Genomic DNA, 17119 nt, shown 5'->3' with positions numbered 1-17119 from the left:
CAAGTCAACTGATCAGGAGAAATTTCCAAGTTCGTGGAAATGAAAATGAGAGGGAGAACGTTTAGGTGATGGCAGCATCATGTCTGCCAGTGCTCTTTTCCAGGAAGCAACCACAGAGAAATTAGGTACACCCTTCAATCAAAATTTATGACAGGTTATGAATATGAATATGAAAAATAGGGGGCGGGGCAAAAGAGGAGGGAATGAGAGGGGTGGATGGAGGTGAGGGGGAGGTTTATATGTTAATAAATTTCACACCTCTGACTGCAGCGAGTGGTAGCTATTGATGTCATGAGATAGAGCAGATGTTAATGACTTATTGTAATTCTTTATCACTGCCCTGAACTATTCTTAGTGAGTCTGAAAGACACACCCTATGGTTCTTTCGCTGGATAAATAATCTGCTTCCTCTCCCCCCATTCTTTGTACTTGGTCTAAATGGCTCTCCTAGTGGTCTGAACAACTTGCTACCTCAGCTCCCTTTGTTTGTACACAGCGTGAAAGACACCTTTCTCCTGCTCTTTCGCGGGATAATTAGACTTACTACCTTAGGTCTGATTGTTTGTACTCAACCTGAAAGACACCTTTCTCCTGCTCTTTCGTGGGATAAGCAAGTCTAAACATCTAATTGTTCAGACTTGCTACCTGAGCTCCGATTGTTTGTACTCAACCTGAAAAACAAGGTTTTATTTGCAGAGTTACTTTAAACCATGTCTAAGGATTTTTTTTTATTGAATAAAAGAATAAAATGTAAAAAACAGATTTACCTTTTATTTTAGTTAATGTATTTTTAAAATACTGTACGTTAAACTAGCCTTCTTGAGACCCTCCCTTCCTCACACATACCCTCCAATGAGGTCACTCATTGTCTGTCACTACCCCCAAGGGATTTGAAAGGACAGAAAAAGAAAAAGAGCTGCTCCAGGAGTGTTTCTATAGGAGAAAAGAGTTAGTTGTAGTAGAAGCTCTTTTGGTGACTTTATCTATGAGAAAAAAAAGTTATTTGCAACAAAAGGTCTGCCAGTTGCTTAGTCTAGGAGATAAAATGGGTTAAAACAAACTTAAACACAGGTCCCACTCGATCCTCTCCAGAAGGAAAACATGAAGTTCAGCTGAAAACCTGCAAATAAGAGATGGTGGATTACAGTGTGAACATTACCTCTGTGACCTCCGACCTGCAGCGCCAGGAGATCTCTCCTTTGTCAGTCGTCGTCCAGAAGAAATGAAGTGAAGAAATGACGAAATTGCACAAGGCCAAGTGTTGTTTCGGCACAAAAACTAATCGGTTTTCATGTTTAACGTGAACGTAAATTAAATTTGTTTGAGTTATTGAATTATTAAAGTATGGACCCTAAATTTCAAACTAAATATTAAATAGGTACCAAAAAATTAAAAAATTTAAATGTATGTATGTTGAAGACCTCATATTAACCCAAAAATATATTTGATATTCTTCGGAAAGATAAATATTATCCTAATGCAGCTATGTCAATGTCAAAATAGAAACATTATATTAGTACTAATAAGTATGTATGTTATCAAGGATTGTTATAGTGATATTTACAAAGCCTAAGCTGAATCACTTCCTACAGCCTCTAAACTGTATTTGCCAAATCCTTGGCAGCCTTCTTTCTTTCACATCTCAACTGACTTTGAGCCAGAAACTTCAGATTCTAGATATCAGATTCTACTCACACCTAAATCTCCACAGGTCACAAGACCACAGCAACTGCTTCAAATACAAAAAATCCAAAGACCCAAGGATTGATTCTCAGCAGAGAACCAAACTAAACCAGTACACCAAGAGGCCTAGCGTTGGCCTTCAACAGCGTCAGCATCAGCATCGTAGCAAAACCTGCAACAGCTCCTACCCTGAGATGTCTTCTGGACCCACCATTGGAACAGTTGCTTGACCTAACTAACTTTTGATGAGTGGGGCAGATCCACCAGGCACCTTGTAGGGAATCCTCAGCTTGACGGAAGCAATTCCTCAGCTTGATATCCATAATCAATCAACTGTTAGCTCCAAATGCTTTTATATAGCCTCAGATGTTCCAGGGACGCCAGCAACCAAACAAACCGCCACTGAGAGGCCATGGCCGGGTGTGCTGCTCTGTTTAGATACAACAAATGGCTTCACTAAGGTCATTGGTGAAAAATACAAACAACTTAGAATAAGGATTCCCAAAAATAACTTACCGAATAACCAAGGCAGCAATTTCAAACACGGCGCTCCAGTGGCCTACTTGCCATCACTGAGGCCTACTCGTAGGTCAAGTACAAGATGCCAAACTAGGCCTCAATAAACACTGACACGATTTCAATCGGATCCACCAAAGTTTCAGTCATAGGGCTGGGCGTCCTATGACTGAAATACGGATTCTGTGTCTTGGGAGATCAGAAAATATCATTTTCAACCCATGTCCCAAAGTTCATGAATATCAGACTGACATTTTTGTGTCTGTGTGTTTTCAAAACACTCATGTAGAAGCTGGGTCATATTTTTATCCAGCATGGCACATGCGAGTCACGCTCATTAATAAAAATGGCGCCATTCGCCACTGTTGCCAGACTTGAAATATTCCAGTCCAAACACAGGGTAAAACTAAACCTGTAAAACCTGCCCAACCCAATCAAAACCTCTAGTAAAACTCATGTTAATAGCACTATAAGTTTTATTCATAATCTATCCCTAATATATTTTAACAATAATTTAGAGAAACAACAAAATGTTATATTTATTTTTTTATAATATAAAGGACTGAGGATTTTTTTTTTAAGTTTTCAAAATGTACATTTTCTAAGCACTAATACAATTTTTAAAAAAAATTTGAGAAGATATTTGATTCAAGATAATTTCATTAAAAAAATGGAGAACAGACTGCAAACGGAGCAGCTGAACGATAAACAATGTGCCAATACATGCCTGTATAAAGCAGTTAGCTATTTATTCTTGAGGCACATCATCAAGTGATTGCTTCGTCACAGCAATGGCAACATCAGTGGGGACCTTCCTGGGTTGCTGTTTACTCACTTTGAAACAAGTTATAAGGGGAAAGGAAGGGCCAGACTGAAACTGATGCCCTCCACAGCTACACTAAGAAAGTTGCTCCTCTATCGCAAGTAACATTTTACATGTTTGTTCATGTAAGCTAGTTCTGAAGTTAAATACATAATAACAATAATAACACACTTCTTATTACTGTCAAGCAAAATGTACCTGGTTCTTTTTTGCCAATGGGAGTAGAATTTCTTTCCTAAGGTTAAAACATATTTTAGGGAAATTAATTTTTAGCTATTTCTGTTTCACAACCTCTTCAGTTTGACCACAGTCCTCATATTTGTGTTTATCTTCAGCTCACCCTTCAGCTTTTCTGTTGGACTGGTCTGAGGACCGAGATGACTGTGAAAAGGGATTTTGCATTTGTGTGGTGACACATTTCCATGTCGATTTGGAGAAAAACTGGCACTTTTTTCTTTTTCCCGTAAGAAACAATGTGTTGGATCATCATCCTGCTGAAAGACCCTACAGCAACACAATTTAAATGTTCTGGCAGATATTTTAATATAAATCTCCTAACATTTAAAACATTTTATTAAACTATGCACCTTAAGGTTCTGAGCACTTTTGGAAGTGAAGTAGGCTCACAGCATCACAGATCCTCCACTATACACAACAGTGTATAATCTTGAACATATTCATCCTTATCTCAGTTAACTAAGATGGAAATAAAGTCCAACAATCATAATTTAACTAGGAACTACTGAAAGATACTTAATAAATAAAATAAGCCTTTGGAGCCTGTCAAAACAATGAACTTACTAATAAAAATCTGTATTGTACAAATTGACAAAAAAGACTCATACAAAATTCTTTCAATTCTAACAGATTGCAGCATATTAGTTGTATCCAAGCTGAATGAGAAATGGGACAATGTTTCTGCAGCCTTGCAAAGCCACACTAACCAGTTTGATAGTGGATTAGAGCTTAAAATGCTTCCCTTAATGTTTATGCAAATCGCGAATTGCACCAGCCAATAGGACTGACTTAATTCAGTCCTATTGACTGAACTGAGTCAGCCGATCTCACTTAATTCAAGCAGGTGAAGAAACAATATGAAGCGTATATCCTGTGATTATCTTTCAAGGTTGTTTGAGGCCAACAGGGGCTGTCCAAAGACATACTGAAGACAAGATAAGCTGTAAACTTTCACTATTGTTTTGAAAGATAACTATCTGCAGCCAGCATTAAAATCATATTTTATCACATCTAGTTGAACTCTTCCTTAAGCCTACACCCACCATTTCAGGGAAGCTGACAGTAAATGACCTCCCAATGTTTTGTGAAAAACAAATTAGAATCTCACTCATTTCTTTCCATTTTTTTTTCAAATGAATACATTTATTCAAGTCAAAGGTTAGATTTTTTTTTAGAACTCATTTCTGAATAAATAAAACTCATTTATATTAACCAGGAATGCCATTAAGAGTGGAAGGCTTCTACCTCAAGCACAAAGATAAGTGAATTCTTTCTGCATAGAGTTTGCATGTTCTCTCAGTGCATGCGTGGGTTGTTCAGTGCACAATCCAAAGACATGACTGTAAGGTTAAGTGTGTGTGTTGCTGGTTTTTTTTTTTTTTTTAATGGATATTTGATGGACTGATGACCTGACCAGGGTTTACCCTGTAATCCCAAGAACAAAACAGTGACAAATATTTTTTTTTTCTTTAAACCATACATTTTAATGTCTTCAAACTTAAAAAAAACAAACAAACATTGAATACAATTGAATGGTGATTTCTTAAAAATGTAATCAACAGTGATAAAAGTACACATTGAGATGGACTGTGGTTTTACAGTAAGGCATTGCACAAAGTCAGTAAGCAGAACAGACAAAATTATTATCTGTCTAAAGCTTAATCCTATTTGTTTTTTTAGAGTTCATTGATTCTTTACAGATACCAAAATCACAGACACATGAATGCAAGCTTAAATTTGTACAATTACACACTACACCGCTGATTTGGCTTACACTGCCCTTCGACTGTTGCAAACAAAAAAATGTATTTTTGGCAGAGGGCAACAAACAATGCGCAGCTGAATGAAGCCCCGTTTCTTTCCAATGCGATTTAAAGAACTTTAGTGTGACTGTTACATTATCCGGTCCAACTATAATGCGCAGATTACATTTAAACAAAGAAACATTTAATCCATTTAGTTATTGAAACACAAAAATTTAAAATATGACTTCAGTGCTTTTAATGCTTACCCACTAACCCATGTTTTGATCAAATAAGCAGAGCAACATAAAGCGTTCTGAACAAACATAGGTCATCACATTATGACTAACAGGTAGAAGCACCACTGTTCGATGGGAAAATTTGTATCCTGATTTTACCACATGCTCCATTGCCCTGCAAAGCTGGTTAGAGGGAGATTCTCAAGGTTGCTATATCCCATATCTCCATGTCAGATTAAATTCAATGGCGTACGTGAGGAGTAACTATACTCGACAGAGAGCACACTCTACAACCATCAAGGCCAAAATAAACATCCCCAACGTCTGATAACATTTTTGATTTCATGGGTCTGACCTGCTTTGGCAGCACAACGAGAACCAACACAGGAATTTACGACTTAAGAGGAAAAGTAATTTTAAACTGGAACTTTTAGTGTTTTATTACCAGCTGAAGGTCACAAAGATGGCGCTGGTTTCTGTGTGCTTAGCTAAATCGAAGCAATTAAACTGAAATGTGAAAGAGGTCTGAGAGGGACAATTTTCACTAAAGGTGAAAGAAAAATGTCGTTTTGGTCATTTTTTGCCACATGTAAACAAAACACTGGTTCTTCCCTGACTTTGTTCTACTTTCTCAAAAGAATTTTGAACGGTTCTAAGATCATGGTAGTTTGGCAAACATAAAAATCGAGAAAAGAAACCTGCATCTTAACAATAAACAATTGAAAAAGAAAAATATTTCCAAGAAATAAACCTATTTTGAAGCATAAGAAAGAAAATGCAACTAATGACTCCCATGTTTGGGATTTCATTGGAAGCCACTTTTTCACATTGGATGACATGCGTTGTACGTGTCAACATCCATGTTAAATATTACCATGATTTTTTTCAGTGCAGCTGTTGGAAACTAAAAAACATAAGAAAAGTATATTTTTGAGACTTAGTATGGCTTTGTACACACAAAATAAAACTAATTTAAAAGTGCATCAGTACCTCATGTTTAACATGTATTTTGCCCACAAACTTAACAGTTATTACACAATTATAGGAGCCAAGATACATATCAGTGTTTGAAGCAACATTTTCCCTCAGTATATTTTCAAGCAGATTAATGTTAGTGTGATCAACTCTCAGAAACAGACTCTTTTTTGCCACAAGGCACTTTGTGCCATTGTTAAAATCTTCTAGCAACATAGCTGATGATTTAGTAGAATCATTTTACATAGGGATGTGATAATTGATATTTGAGCACTGCTACTAACCAGAACTTCAGAGAATAATTTGTTAATAGCAGATACAAAATAATTTGGTCGGAAATCTCCATAAAACTCCCTTGTTGTACGATACAGAAGGTGCTGACCCAACCTACACATTTTACTTGACCATGCTGAAAAAGTCATACACCGCCTTACAGCACCACGCATGTTACCATAGAAACTCTGCAGTGCTTTTGCGGCGCTTGCATATAGCAGCATGCTTGGTAGGAATGTGAACCCTGTATTAACATGAACAGAGTTTCTCTGGAAAAAAAGAATTAGAAAAAAAAAAAATAATAATTAACATGCGATGTGATTACAAATGTAAATGGACAAAATTACGTAGGATTTACATTTGATGATGCTTTACAAATGTAAATTCAGCTGATAAGCTTGAGCATAATTAAGAATTTTCCTTTCTGCATGTGCAAAGCTCCATATATTACAACATATGATTACGATCAGGTGAAATGTTTCCCTTCAAATCTTGCTAGAAGCCCCTATCAGAACTGCATGCTTTAAAGAATCAACCCCACAAATCATCACTGCGCAATTATTAACTAAATTCATTTAAAGATCAAAAAGACTGAGTTTGAGTATAACTTGAAATATCTGAAACCAACTTAAGCTTTGTTAAAGCCTATGGAGAGGATGAATGTGACCTTTCTGTAGTTATTTTGACATTTTCTCCTTCTTTAAACCATCTTGCAACCTTTCTCTCCCTATGGCGTGTTCAGCAGAGGATCGTCTGTTTCCAGTTGAGCCAGCTGCCGGCGCAGACTGTTCACTTTGTTCTGAAGCTCCTTGTTGTAGTCGATTATGTGCACCATTTCGTCGTAAGCCTCATCCAAACACTTGGACGAGCGGTTCCAGCGAAGGAAAACTCCTGGAACAGAGCAATAGGACGACAGGGTGAGTAATAAAGAAAATCCAAAACGGGCATGGTCTCACACAATTATGTATTGCTATAAAACTCCTGATCAATGCATGTATAATATACAGTTGAAACCAGATATTTGCATGCTCCAAATACAAACATTTATTTCTCACCGTCTGAACTAAAATCAGACCAAAGTTCTCCTGTTTTAGGTCTGTTAGATTCACAAAAGTGATTTCTATTTGCTAAATGTCACAATAATGAGAAAATTATTTGTCAGAGTGTTTTCAAAATCAGAAGTTTACATACAGAATGAATGATTACAATCTCTAATAAATGGGAGAAAAAAACAGAGGATGAAAACCTCTCATAGGTTTCCAAACCTCTCATAGGTTAAATGACACATTTGAGTTAATTTCATTCCCACATGTGGATGTATTTTAGGGCTACACCTGGAACACACCGTTTCTTGTCTGCAGTTTAAAAAAAACATATCCCTGATACTAACCAAATGTATTCTAAGAAAGTTACAAATAAAAATCTCTGGCTTTTAGCAAATAGAAATAATGTTGGCAGTTGTAACTGAGCTAAAACAGGAGAAGCTTTGTGATTTATCTTAAAATAGAGAGAGAAAAAAAAAGTCTCCTGAAGGTGTTTAAATACTTCATGGTGTAAATATTTAGCAGAGGAAAAACAGAAAGTCTTCTGGAAGAACAAAATACAACTCAAACAGTTCTCAATCACTGTGTTGCTGAAGGACCTGTAATAAATAAATCCATGAGCAAATATTTTGCCAAAACTTTGTGCCAGACTGGATTATGACTGACTGCAAATTGTTGTTTCAATATATAAAATCGTAAGCAATTCCTGAAAGCATAGGTTCAGATATACTGTATGTGTGCCTTACAAGCAGAGTATTGGATCCTTTTCATAATCAAATAAGACATTTTTGTCTGATTTGCTTTATTTCTGTCAAATTTAATTAGTGAAATGTAGCCAGAATTCAACATTAATGAGTGTTAAAAACAGATGCACAGTCTGTGTGAAAAAAGTTAGAACTGGTTTGTTCCATGAAGCAATATTTACTAATCACAATAAAATTAATTTAAACCTTTTTTCAATTCCAAACATGTGACAGAGTAATTTGCATTTATTACTGAGGACACCCAGTTGTTTCCGTTTAAAATAATCTGCAGTAAAATCTGCCAAGATTGCATCAGCAATCCTGTGAAAGCTTTACATCAACCTTTTGTCCTTCTCGGTGTCCACATCAGCAGCTGGACATCCGGTGTTCCCTGCAGTCTTTCAAACTGACCCAAAAATTGTGGATCATGTTCAAGTAAAAGCGCTCCGTAAGCAGAATCTTATGTGCTCTGGTGTGCGCTCAAATATCTGCTTCAACTTCATTTTGAATGAGGGTGTTAGTTTAAAGCTTTAGGTGGGGGAGGCCTTTTACACAGAAAGCCTGAATCCTTTGACCCCTGCACAGATTACCCCTCCCCCTATATCTCTTTATGAAAGTCCTTGTCATTGGTTCTGAACTTTCATTTTGAAACAGAAAATCATTTACTCTAGAGACATTCAAAGTTACATTTCTGAATTGTACTCCCAAATGTATTTTGCATCTGAACCTCACTGGCTCTGAAATACTTTGGATTCAAAATTTGACCATTTTTGTTTTACCATCTAACATGGCGATGGCTTCAATTAACTACAAAATGTTTATGTCCTCTTTTCAAAATGTTAACTTAACGCAGCTTTCAATAAATCTTAAATGTTTTGATTTTAATAAAATCTCACAAAAACATTTCAAATATTAGACAAGCAATTACAAATTACAAATACAAATGTATTGGTTGCTGCTCAATACTAACGAGATAATAAAGCACAGGTTCCTGGTTTTTTTTTTCCAACGTTAATGAGCTTTCACTTATTATTTGGTTATGACTCTTCACTGCTATGTCTATGAGAGAGTTACAGGACTAAGATTAGCCTAATGTGATTTATGATGGCTAACTGAGCTGGTATAAAGATGTTATATGTTGAGAAGGATCAGCAGGCTCAGGTGACAGCACAGCCCGTAACGCCATAAAGTTAAAAGTGTTTAGCTATTTTCCATTAAATAATTCCACAGAAGGTTTATCTCAAAATGTGCATCCAAGCACAAATAAAGAAATCAGAGATGTTATGCTTTCAAGCATGAACAGTCTCATTCATTTCACTATTCATTTGGAACAGACATTGTTCCACAGTGCAAGTTTTAGTTCAAATAAAAACAGGATTTCACAGTGAGATAAAGATGTCAATATTTTCGAAAGCCTACAAAAAGCACATCTATTCAGTCCGATTTTTTGTTAGCTATTTATCATTAATTTGGTCATTAATACATTCGTTTATTTATTTATTATTCTCGTCATCCATTATTTTAGATTTCAAATTTTTTGATATTTTACAGTATTTTTTTATGCCATGTTTCAGAACTTAAAGTCCATAAAGGTTTCAGAATATTTCCTGTGTTGCTTCACATCTTTTTCTCCTCGGTTCCTCATCCTCATCCAATTTTTTAGGGAAACGTTTCTTCCTTTTTTGACAATGTCCAGTGATCATTTTATACCTACGTGTCTGTTTTCAGCCTGAGCAGAGCACTTTGTGTATTAAAGTTTGTATTAACCTGTTTGTATTAAAAGTGCTGTACAGATTAAACTTTGTTGATTGATAGACTCGCTAAGTGAACCCATTATTTCAATTGCTGATTATCAAAATAAATTCTTAAACAAAATTGCTTTTTTTTTTTGCTTTTAGTTTAACATAACGTAATATGCAATATACATTAATGTATAATACAGTGAATCAATGCAAAGTGATTAAGACTAAGTTGCACTGAATATACATTTCTGAGTGAGTGGGAACTCAGCTTGTGAAAGCTATAATTTCTGAGATCATTAGTGCCCCCTTCTGGTAAGGTTTGTAGGGAAATACAATCACATCATCTTCAGCAACAATTGACACATTATGGTGCATTATATTCCTTTACCACAACCAGACTTTGCCAGGTTTCATTTAGCAGCGTTTAAACTAAACTATGTCAAAGACACACTGTACAGAAACTAGTGGGTAATGAATTCAGTCAACAATGTAGCCTCCACCCAGGTACAGATTTTACAAATAATCCAACAAACGTAATCTTCAAAGTACATTTTTACTAAGTAAAAGTTGTTCCAGATTTTTTTTACATATTTTTTCTTAAGTAAGAAGACTATTTGTCATTCAAAGGTGGTTAAATCCTAACAACTTGGAACCTGGAAATAAAACGTAACCCATATGCAACTGTGTGGCCAGATGGTCTCAGATATTTTTCCTACTTCCTGTTTCACCTTTTCAACCATTTTAGATTGCTTTATTCTGCTATGCTTTATTACTTTATTCAAATATGCTTACTTATTAATTGTTGCTACATTTCATCAGCTTCAGTGTAACAGAGACTTTAAAAGTCAAATTAGTGTTCTGTGTTTTTAATTCTAAAAGGTTTTGGAATGGTTACCAGTTTAATGTATTTTCTATATATTCTAGGACAGTGGCTTTGTCCCTGTGCCAGATATGATTTCAGCCTTTACTTACCTTCCCACAGCAGCAGACTCTGTGGAGCCACGGAGGGCCAGATCACAAGACTGTTGGCCTCGTAAAGTGGGTTGGTCAGATTCTCCAGCTCCTGAGGTCGATTTACCCATGACCACAGCGACACCGTCTTCTCAGGAAGAGACAGCCTGGCTCTGTGACAGGGGAACAAAAATATGAAAAATAAAGCTTGACATTCATCCTCTGCCAAAAAGAGAAATGAGGCAAAAAGAATCAAACAGGTGGTTTTTATAATCTAGTAGATCTGCACGTGGTAACTTGACCTGACCTGTCCGCTGCACAGCTGCCTAAGAAGGTACCAAACTGGGAGGCATAGGCATGTTCAAAGAGCAGCACCAAGAAGCTCTCATTGAACTCAAAAGAACAGGGAAACTGCCGAAGGATCTGCCACACGCAGTCCAAGAAGAGCAGAAAGACGGGAGCCTCTTGCCGCGGCTTGCTGTTGGAGTAGGCGGACTGGGCGCAGCGATGCTGGAACGGGTGACCTGCCTGAATAGTGGTTTAAAAAGGAAGATATTGCCATGACTAAAACTCCATCCCAAGTCATAAAAGAACATGAGAGACAATGAATCAATGCTCCTGAAGGCTAACCTGGAGCCACTCTCGCTCCACCAGACTCTGGAAGCCTTTAATGGTCCTGCAGGCCGGATCCAAGATGATCTGAGCCAAGGACGTCACCTGCAGGGTGGAGTCTGTCCCCTCTGTTCCGTGAACAAGCACCGACGCTCCCTCCCTGAAGCACACACGTGATCATGCTTTTTTTTTTTTCCCGAATGTCTCCGTGTAACAATCAGAGCTTTCAAACGTAAGATAGATCCCGACCTGTCAATGCACTGGGCAGCCAAGCAAGCAGTGGTGAGGATCTCCTTGATGTGAGTCTGCCAGTTGGAGGCTTCCAGCTTGCTTAACCAGCGGTCCATGCTATGGGACTGATCACTGCAGGCCTCCACCAGCTTAATCAGGCTTTCCTGGAGGACGGTGTACCTGAAAATGAACAGATATTTTACCCCATAAACTTATATATTTTGACATGTAACATATGTCATAAAACAACTTATTTAAAGAAAAAACCTACACTGCTTTATAACAGTAACATATTGCTATAATGTGCAGTGGCTTGCAAAATGTTCCTTAAAATTGAGAGGAAGTGGAAAGACTTAAACACTAATGTTGCCAGATGTTTTCCATCCAATCTGACTGAGCTTGAACCATTTTGCACAGAAGAATGGAAAAAAAAAAATCTTACATGCAAAGTCAGTAGAAACATACCTTAAAAGTCTTAATTGCATCAAACTGTATTAATTCAAGAGAGGTGGATGTAAATGATTGTGCACTAATTGTGGGGATGAAAATCCATTCCCACAATTACTTTATGTATGTCTACAACTTAATATTCCAATAAAACACCTTGAAGTTTATGTTTGCAACGTGATAATATGTTATGCTTTTGCAAGGCACTGCATCCTTTCGTAACCGCTCACCTTTCAATGGCTTTGTGGATCCTCCTCCACTGTGGGTAGTTACCCTCAGACTCGAACCCGCCGCCTCGAGCTTTGGCCTGCTGGGCGACGTTGATGGTCCGTGTATCGATTACGTATCCCCGTTTTCCTGGCCTCAGGGTGGCGTTGATGAGCTTCTCGTCTTCTTTGCAGCGCCGCCCGTTGGTGCCAGTGAGGGGCTGCCCTGCTCGCATCATGACCATGCCGTTCTTCTTGTGGTAGTAGCTTAGCACTGGGAAACGCCCGCCATGGCGGAATGTAGCTACTTTCCTGAGCGTGTCATCGTCAATGCTTTTAGGAACTGCCACTAGAGGGGGATATGACGAACATACGGTGAAGTCTTTGTTAACTTCACTCAGTCGCCACTCATCTGTCTGAGAGAAGGAATAGTGTTGTGTTATATGGAGATATAAATAAGTGCTACAGGCCTAAAATCCAAGTATGGTGAATATTCTTCTGACTAATCATCATTATACCATCGATTCTAAATCCTTCAAAGCATCCTGAGGACGAAATGAATTCCACCCGTCTTCAATAACTTCAAACATGGGCCGGTAGAAGAAAGGATACATCAGAGAGACAGAGTCAAGTGTGGACAGAGCCTTGAGAGAGAGAACAAACATATGAAACAATATTAGTAAGAATGCACAGAATTTCTCTATACCCAATAAAAAAGGTAATTATCAACAGCTCTATACCCTATCCTGGAGCCTTTACCTCAATAGAGCTGGCAATGTTCAGACACTCATCCATGCCAGGAATGTCGAGCTGGATCACCCTCAGGTCTTTGCATTTAACAATGATGTTTCCAACAGAGCCAACAAATCTAAAAGACAAACAGTTAAGATGGTCTTAGACTAAAATATCCTGTCCGAACAAATTTAGGTTCTCCAACCAGTATAGATATTGATGAGTCACCACCTGGATGTCTACACTGACTAATTAGTGTCATATAGTCTCAGTATACATGGTGATAACCATTCCTCAAACTCTTCTTTGTGTGAATACTTACAGTATGTACTGTATTTGAGCTTTCATTTTCCATCATCCATCATACTGATAACGTTTAACCAGGCATGGACCAAAGTAGTAAAAAAAAAAAAAAAAAAAAAAACATGAAGTGAAGGATTTAAAATAGTCTCTCTGCACTGCTTAATTTTAAGAATTACAGCATCCATTATTGGTAACTTCTGTCAATATTTACCAGTGCATCAAGTGCATTGAGGTCCTTTTTGCAGCCTTATATCAAATTGATAGAAAAAAAAAAAAAAACGCACAGAAAACAAAATCTGATACAAGGTGTGAATTTATGCTCACCCCCCTTCATCATTAGAGCTTCTGGTCTTTTGCTGAATGTCTCTACCAGCTTTACATATGTACAGACAAAAATGCTGCCCAATTTTTGCAAAATAGTTAAAGTTCAGTCAGACAGGATGGAGACCATCAGTACATATTTACAAGTCTGTCCACTGATACTATTGGATTTAGCGGTGGACTAGGACTGGAGTATTCTAACATATTAACATACTGTGGTCTAAAACATTTCATTGTAGCTCTAGATGTATGCGTTATCAGGGGTCTCAAACTCCAGTCCTCAAGGGCCGCAGTCCTGCAGTTTTTAGATGTGCCACAGGTACAAAACGCTGGAATGAAATGGCTTAATTACCTCCTGCTTGTGTAGATCAGTTCTCCCAGCCTTGCTAATGACCTAATTATTCTTTTCAGGGGTGGTGCAGCAGAGGCACATCTAAAAGTTGCAGGACTGCGGCCCTCGAGGACTGGAGTTTGAGACCCCAGCGTTAGGTCATTGTCCTGCTGGAAGGTGAACATTTACTACAGTTTCACATCTTTTTTCCAGCCTCTAACAGCTTCTGTCCCAGGATAACCCTGTATTTAACTCTGACCAGCTTTCCTTGTCTTGCTGATTAAAATAATTCCCACAGAATTATGTTGTTACCACAATGTTTCATCATGGGGATGGTGTTTTTAGATTGATATGCAGTGTTGGTTTTCAATTACACAAATTTCTACAAGTTAAGTACCTCCTGAAGACAATTGGCTGCACAAGATATTAGTTAAAGGTCTCCAAATAGCGTGTGTCAAACTTTCCAGATTTTGTTTTGTAAAAATGTTTTGAAGTCCTGTTTATTTCATCATTGTTTGATGAAACCAAAGAAACCTTTTTTTTAATAGAGTCAGTTCATAACATCTATGCGGAAAAACTATAAACTCCAACAGCAGTACGGATATCACCTTTTCTCTATGGAGTCTATGTTTGAATGGAGCAGCCAAAGCTCTTCTGTGTTGTCCTGTCTAGAGGAGAGAATCAAATGGTGGCCGGTTAAACACAGAGTTCCCTCCACCCTGGGCATAAAGGGTCGGTGCAGGACCACCCCGTCCACTCTGGGGGTCTTTATCAGTTCAGCAAACTCCATGATCTATGATTAGAAATATCAGAAGAGACGTCACGAATACGGAGGCAACATTAGGGGTAAGACATTTACACTGATGAGCTCATGTCATTGATCAAAGCAGCTGGTAAAAACATATGAAGTGTCCTGGTCGATGTCGACAAGACATCAATGACATTATGTCAATTGGGTGGTTAGAAAGACTCAGGAAGTAAGGTGGCTAACATTAGCTAGCTGGTTGATTATAACACAACCAGTTTAATTCAACCAAAAATAAAGATCGCAACCTCTATATAAACGGTAAAATGACTTCGTTAGATGCTATGCAAACACAGAGAACAACGACAGACGTTTTACATCGATGCTACAGAAATGTTTTTAACACAGTTACCTGATATTCTCCTATTAAGCAGCTGGGCGAGACAAGTACGTCGGCAAAAACACACCGTGCGGAAACGACTGACTCGATAAATTTAGCACCGGGTACGAGCGTAGCCTTCTTGTTCTAAAAAGGCGTCAGGTCAGAGTCAGACCCTGTCCTATGTGTTTACATTACAAGAATATGCAACGTAAACACTTAACATGAGAAACGATAACTCGCATTAAATGTTTACTGCGTCTTGCAGCTTAAAGAAAGAACACTAGGTGGCGACACACAAATGCAGAATATAGTTTTACGGTTTTTACAGTGCTTGTTTTATAAGTTATTTATTTATATACCATACGTTGCATGGAAAGCCATTTAAGCCAAAATTAAATAAATAAATAAGTTACTTATTTATTTATTTATTTATTTAGTTAGTTAGTTTCGTCTGAAATAGCTTTCCACACTTTAACATTAAAATGTATGTTAGTAATAACTTTAGCCAAAAACGCCAAATTTTGTTGATCATAATTGATTTTTTTTAAACAATAAAGAGTGAAACACTTTACAAGCTCTGTATGTTAGAAACTATACTTTGTGTACAAATTGCATTTAGAGAAACCAATGAACAACAAAGATTTATCATGATGATGTTTTACACCAGTCTCTCAATGTTCCCATTGCAGATGACAGTTTGACATTTACCGATTAGCTCTGAGCATTGTCTACTGACTTTCATCACTCTTAATCACCCTCCAAACCTACATTATTACTCACGCAAGAGTTTTGTTCTGATTCAGATAAAGGCCAACTCAGTGATGATTCACTCCCTTGGTTTGACCAGGCAAAACATTTTTTGTGTGCATTCCTGTTCATATGAAAATATTTTGGGCACATTGAATCACAGGATTCTGGCAGATAACATAATGTCTTTAATGTTTGAGCTGAGTCGTGTGTGCTAAAACAGTTTGAATTAAAATGTACTTTATTGTGTGGCAAAGTTGATGTGGCCACCGTGGAAAACTGTATAAAACACTTGCGTTACTTAGGCTTGGATGAGATTTGGTCTGAAAAGTTGAAGTCTGGACATTGATGAGATGTCATAGTTGACATGTTGCTTCAATGTAAGGACTGGGACAACACATCTAGAGTGGCAGAATGAGTTTATGGTCTAAATAAAAAAGGGGGGCTTGACCTGGGATTGGGTTCCAACTATAAAGAGTTCAGATTTCTTAGCCTCGCTCAGAAAGTTTACTATAGTGTTAGTAAGGGAGGGAACTGCAGAACCTGTTGAACCTCAGATTAAGAAGGAGTAATGTGACTTTTGTCCTGGCCGGGGAACAGAAACTTGATCTTCACCTTCGCAGAGTTTCTGAGGTAATCATGAAAGCTCAGTTATCTGGGCCAAATATGTTTTGTAAAATTGTAAAAAGCCAATGTTTGTGTCTCTCATGGTATTTTGATTGGAGATGCTATGAGAGCATGGAGTACTTGAGTTGTTTTTAATTGCTTTCTGGTCCTTTGTTGTTCAAAAGAAGACCTATGTCCACATTCTACTGTAGATAAACACACTCAAGCTTGTTCCCAGTATGGATTGGACTCCGCCCGGGATGCCCCCTGTTCCAAAGCTTGTTTGTGGCGCATGGTAGAGAGGAGGGTAAGAGAATGATCTCATATGTGCTCTTTGGACAACATGGTTCTGTTGGCACCTTCGCGCTATTACCTGCATTCAGTCTTCACTGTACAGGTATGCTGTCAAGTGCATAGCAACCTGCATGAGAGTCAGCTCCTCTAAGTCAACTCTTGGCAATCCATGTCAGGGGTCAGTCTCTGCCTAAA

At 37.8% G+C, this 17119-nt stretch overlaps 1 protein-coding gene across 1 annotated transcript; it reads right to left on the bottom strand.

The window, feature by feature from the left end:
* Positions 1-6388: 6388 nt before the first annotated feature.
* Positions 6389-15533, bottom strand: mtmr9 (myotubularin related protein 9). Its single transcript, XM_032585651.1, has 10 exons — positions 15308-15533; positions 14759-14943; positions 13223-13331; positions 12982-13107; positions 12488-12879; positions 11829-11990; positions 11598-11739; positions 11275-11495; positions 10989-11140; positions 6389-7379 (listed from the first exon to the last, which is right to left on the bottom strand). The coding sequence occupies exons 2-10, from the start codon at positions 14938-14940 to the stop codon at positions 7216-7218; spliced, it is 1650 nt and encodes a 549-aa protein (XP_032441542.1). The 5' UTR covers positions 14941-14943; positions 15308-15533; the 3' UTR covers positions 6389-7215.
* Between the last annotated feature and the right edge of the window lie 1586 nt (positions 15534-17119).

This window comes from Xiphophorus hellerii, chromosome 15, assembly GCF_003331165.1.
Source record: "Xiphophorus hellerii strain 12219 chromosome 15, Xiphophorus_hellerii-4.1, whole genome shotgun sequence".
Classification (NCBI taxonomy): Eukaryota; Metazoa; Chordata; class Actinopteri; order Cyprinodontiformes; family Poeciliidae; genus Xiphophorus; species Xiphophorus hellerii.
Note: the sequence above shows the minus strand (reverse complement) of the source record. Positions and strands in the feature narration are given on the sequence as shown.

Coding starts and splice junctions, on each gene's coding strand:
- mtmr9 (XM_032585651.1), bottom strand. CDS start 14,940: ATGGAGTTTGCTGAACTGATAAAGACCCCCAGAGTGGACGGGGTGGTC. Junction 13,332..14,758: donor ATAGACTCCATAGAGAAAAG/GTGATATCCGTA, acceptor TTTGTCTTTTAG/ATTTGTTGGCTCTGTTGGAA. Junction 11,496..11,597: donor TGGAGCGAGAGTGGCTCCAG/GTTAGCCTTCAG, acceptor ACCACTATTCAG/GCAGGTCACCCGTTCCAGCA.